The sequence below is a fragment of the Triticum aestivum genome, chromosome 2A (assembly GCF_018294505.1).
Source record: "Triticum aestivum cultivar Chinese Spring chromosome 2A, IWGSC CS RefSeq v2.1, whole genome shotgun sequence".
In the NCBI taxonomy this organism is placed as follows: domain Eukaryota; kingdom Viridiplantae; phylum Streptophyta; class Magnoliopsida; order Poales; family Poaceae; genus Triticum; species Triticum aestivum.
In genome coordinates, this window is record NC_057797.1 from 15,236,786 (window position 1) to 15,241,619 (window position 4,834).

The 4,834-nt window shown below is 51.8% G+C and overlaps 1 protein-coding gene across 1 annotated transcript; it reads left to right on the plus strand.

Moving 5' to 3' along the window:
- The first annotated feature begins 2,203 nt into the window (after nucleotides 1–2,203).
- LOC123184289 (uncharacterized mitochondrial protein AtMg00810-like) lies at nucleotides 2,204–3,383 on the plus strand. Its single transcript, XM_044596436.1, has one exon. The coding sequence runs from the start codon at nucleotides 2,294–2,296 to the stop codon at nucleotides 3,353–3,355; it is 1,062 nt and encodes a 353-aa protein (XP_044452371.1). The 5' UTR covers nucleotides 2,204–2,293; the 3' UTR covers nucleotides 3,356–3,383.
- Nucleotides 3,384–4,834: the final 1,451 nt, after the last annotated feature.

Sequence of the window (4,834 nt, forward strand, 5' to 3'; positions counted from 1 at the left end):
GGATCACAATTCCCCCATCTGGATCGAGAGGACTACGCACTATGGGCGATGAACATGGAGGTCGCGATGGAGGGAGCTGAATACTGGGAAGCCGTCGACCCTGGCGGCGCCGAGTACGCGAAGGGCGCGGCGAAGTACCGGAAGGATCGTCAGGCGTTAACGGCGAACTACTCCACCATGCCGAAGGATGTGCTGCAACACCTCGTCGGAAAGAACTCGGCGAAGGAGGCATGGGAGACCATCAAAATCCTGCACCAGGGTCATGACCGTGTCAAGGAAGCACACCTTCAATCCCTGATGAGAAGCTACGAGTGCCTGAAGATGGACGAAAGTGAGACGGTTGATAAGTTTGCCGCCCGTCTCAAGACCCTCGTCAACGGCATACGCAGCTATGGTTCAACCCTAGAAGAAGTTGCGATCGTCCGACGATTTTTGCGCGTCGCACCGGCACGCTATATCCAGATCGTCTCGTCGATCGAGCAATGTCTCGACCTGAAAACCCTCACGGTTGAGGATCTCGTCGGAAGGTTCAAGGCCCACGACGAGAGAATTCGTCTCAGTTTCGGCGACTCGGAGGCGAGTGAGCACCTAATGCTGACAAAGGCGCAATGGATCGCCCTGTCCAAAGAAAAGCAAGGCGGATCCACGAGCAGCGGCAAGAAGAAGGGGAAGGGGAAGCAGCGCTCGGCGAGAAAGAACTTCGCCGACTCGGACGACGAGGATGCGCCTGCACCACCGAGGAGGAAGTTTGACATCAGAAAAGTGAGGTGTCATAAGTGTGGCCTCCTCGGTCACTTCAAGGCTTACTGCGAGGAAGCACCGAAGCAACGGGCTCTCATGGCCGAGGAAGGAGACGATGGGGATATGATGCTGATGTGCGAGCTAGTGGACGAAGAGGATTCAGATGATCATGATCAACTGAACACGGGTCCGGTGAGTGCATCTGCGCCAGTAACCCCAGGCAAAGTTGTGGTGCCAGAAGACCATGACACAAGGCGTGACGGTATGGTTACGCTAGAAGCAGGCGATGTTGTGGCGCCAGAAGACCATGACACAAGGCGTGTTGATGTGGTCATGCCAGTAAGTTGAGGCATAGACGTGGTGCTAGAAGTCCACGACACAATGCGTGATGGTGTGGCCGCGCTAGAAACAGGCGAAGTTGTGATGTCAGAAGTTCACAACACAAAGCAGATCGGTATGGACCCACCAGGAAAATCATATGCAGGAGCGGCAAGGAGCGAGGGCGTCTCGCGAGGACGGCGTGACGAGCTGGGACATGTCGAACTCGTATAGGGACATGGTGCAGACAAACCAGTATCTAGAAGGAAGCGTCGCTCGGCAAGGAGGGCTCGAATCAGTGGTGTCAGGTCTGCTTGGTAGCACAGCAAATGCTACGCCGACTGGAAAGGGTGCTGCACTGAGCGGCCTAGCAGCAACCGTATGTAGTAGCAACGACGGAGGCGTTGCATGGCCTTGTGCAGCTCCGCATGTGCCAGAAGGAGCGGGCCACTACAAGCTGCATACAACAACCACATTAAGGAATCCACGTGATGACCTAGTGGATGGACTACAAGGTGGGCAACGTCTAGGAAAAGTAGACGTGCCTCAAAAGATCAGCCCATCTACTGTTGCAAATTCTCTAGAGAACAGTTTGGATGTGGCTAGAATGCCAGTAAAGGGAGGTTTGGCAACTTCAAAAGACGTGACGTCTTCGACAGCATTGGAGACAGAAGAACAGCCACATGAATCAGAGGAAGCGCTTCGAATAAATTCGGTGAAGATGAAGAGTAAAGGGCAACGATGTTTGCACATCGAGGAACCAAATTTTTTTGAAGACGCAGTTATGAAAGAGTGTTGGCGTCGTGCTATGGATGAGGAGTTGAGGTCGATCCGAGACAACAAAGTATGGGAGCTCGCGGATCTTCCCAACGGACATAATGCCATAGAGCTCAAGTGGGTATACAAAGTCAAGAAGGATGCCGAAAGGAACTTGGTGAAGCATAAGGCAATGCTCGTGGCTAAAGGATACATGCAAGAGCAAGGTCTGGACTTCGAAGAAGTGTTCGGCCCAGTTACAAAGATGGACACGGTGAGACTACTTATAGCTCTCGTGGCTCAAGAATCCTGGAGGATACATCACATGGATGTGAACTTCGCGTTTTTGACTGGGGAGTTGGAAGACGAAGTATACGTGAAGCAACCGCCGGGGTACATCCAAGAAGGAGAGGAACACAAGGTATTGAAGCTACATAAGGAGTTGTACGGGCTACGACAAGCTCCTTGGGCATGGAGCATGAACCTTGACAGTACATTGATTTCACTTGGATTTGAGAAAGCCCCACTGGAGCATGCAATGTATAAGCGAGGTGAAGGAAGGGATCGTCTACTAATGGGTATCTATGTGGATGATTTATTGACAACAGGAGCAGACGAAGACGTAATTGCAAACTTCAAGCTACAAATGAAGGAGCTATTCAAGATGAGTGATCTAGGGCTCTTGAGTTACTACCTTGGGATCGAGGTACAGCAAAAGCCGGAGAGGATAACAATATGCCAGGAGGCATATGCAAAGAAGGTACTTGAAAGTTGTGGTATGAAAGATTGCAATCCAAGTCATGTTCCGATGAAGCCTCGTCTCATACTAAGCAAGAAGAGTGAAGCACACGCGGTTGATGCAATGGAGTATAGAAGTGTGGTCCGAAAGCTGGGGTATCTCACGAATACAAGACCAGACTTGGCCTATTCCGTTGGCATAGTGAGTCGCTTCATGGAAGCACCCACGATGGAAGATTGGGCAGCTGTGGAAAATATACTCAGGTACATCAAAGGGACAACAAACTTCGGTTGTGTCTATTTGAGAGAGAAGAAGAAGGAAATGGTGGAGCTACTTGGCTATAGTGATAGCGACATGGCAGGAGATGTAGACGACCGTAAATGTACCTCGGGCGTGGCATATTTCTTGGGAGGAAGCATAGTGAGTTGGCTATCACAAAAGCAGAAGGTGGTTGCATTATCATCCCGTGAAGCGGAGTATATTGCAGCTACAACCGTGGTGTGTCAAGGCATTTGCCTAGGAAGGCTACTCGATGACCTCACAGGCAAGGAACCGGAACGAGTGGTGCTCAACATTGATGACGAGTCTACAATCTCTCTATGGAAGAATCCGGTGCATCATCGTCGATGCAAGGACATCGATACGAGATATCGTAACTTACGGGAGTGTGTGGAAGAAAACAAGATTGACATCAATTATGTTTGCACCAACGATCAGCTTGCAGATATCTTAACCAGATCTTTGGGACGACAGAAGTTCACGAAGATGCGGCGAAGGATCGGCGTCCAAGCTGTAAAGTGAGGACATCGTGTTTAGGGTGGTGATTGTTGGAATTAACCACGAGTCCTAGTCCGGTTTGGACTGGAACAAGACACCGTGTAGGTATAGGACTAGTAGTAGTATTAGGATTAGAGTCTCTAACCCGTGTAGGTTAGCTTGCCTGTCCTGGCTACTATATATATCTACATAGACCCCTGTAATCTTTGTACCCAACCCAGACCAAAGCAATAAAAATTCCCAGGAGCGACACGCTCCTGTTGTTGCAATCCATCAGCGTCCAAGTGTTTTCGTGTGCGTGTAGTTTCGCCGAGTTGTGCTAATCCCGTTTGTTAAGCTAGCTAGCTAGGCTCTGCCAAATCCATCCAGCAGCTAGCTAGGCTGCTTCGTTTGGTACGTGTACCTCTTGCTGTTTGCGTCTACGTACGACGAGTCTCCGCTCAACCGGCCGGAAAGTAATCGGCCGCGGTAGCTTGTACGCGTGCATCGTCGGAAAGTACTCGACCGTTGCGTCGTCAAGGTTGGGACTGTGCCAACAATTGGTATCAGAGCTTTGGTATTGACGTGATTCTCGGAAAGCAATCGACGGATGATGTCGACCACGGGCAAGGAGATCGTGACGGCGGCAGCGGGAGCACCGATGCCGATGGTGGGGGGATCACAATTCCCCCATCTGGATCGAGAGGACTACGCACTATGGGCGATGAACATGGAGGTCGCGATGGAGGGAGCTAAATACTGGGAAGCCGTCGACCCTGGCGGCGCCGAGTACGCGAAGGGTGCGGCGAAGTACCGGAAGGATCGTCAGGCGTTAACGGCGATCTACTCCACCATGCCGAAGGATGTGCTGCAACACCTCGTCGGAAAGAACTCGGCGAAGGAGGCATGGGAGACCATCAAGATCCTACACCAGGGTCATGACCGTGTCAAGGAAGCACACCTTCAATCCCTGATGAGAAGCTACGACTGCCTGAAGATGGACGAAAGTGAGACGGTTGATAAGTTTGCCGCCCGTCTCAAGACCCTCGTCAACGGCATACGCAGCTATGGTTCAACCCTAGAAGAAGTTGCGATCGTCCGACGATTTTTGCGCGCTGCACCGGCACGCTATATCCAGATCGTCTCGTCGATCGAGCAATGTCTCGACCTGAAAACCCTCACGGTTGAGGATCTCGTCGGAAGGTTCAAGGCCCACGACGAGAGAATTCGTCTCAGTTTCGGCGACTCGGAGGAGAGTGAGCACCTAATGCTGACAAAGGCGCAATGGATCGCCCTGTCCAAAGAAAAGCAAGGCGGATCCACGAGCAGCGGCAAGAAGAAGGGGAAGGGGAAGCAGCGCTCGGCGAGAAAGAACTTCGCCGACTCGAACGACGAGGATGCGCCTTCACCACCGAGGAGGAAGTTTGACATCAGAAAAGTGAGGTGTCATAAGTGTGGCCTCCTCGGTCACTTCAAGGCTTACTGCGAGGAAGCACCGAAGCAACGGGCTCTCATGGCCGAGGA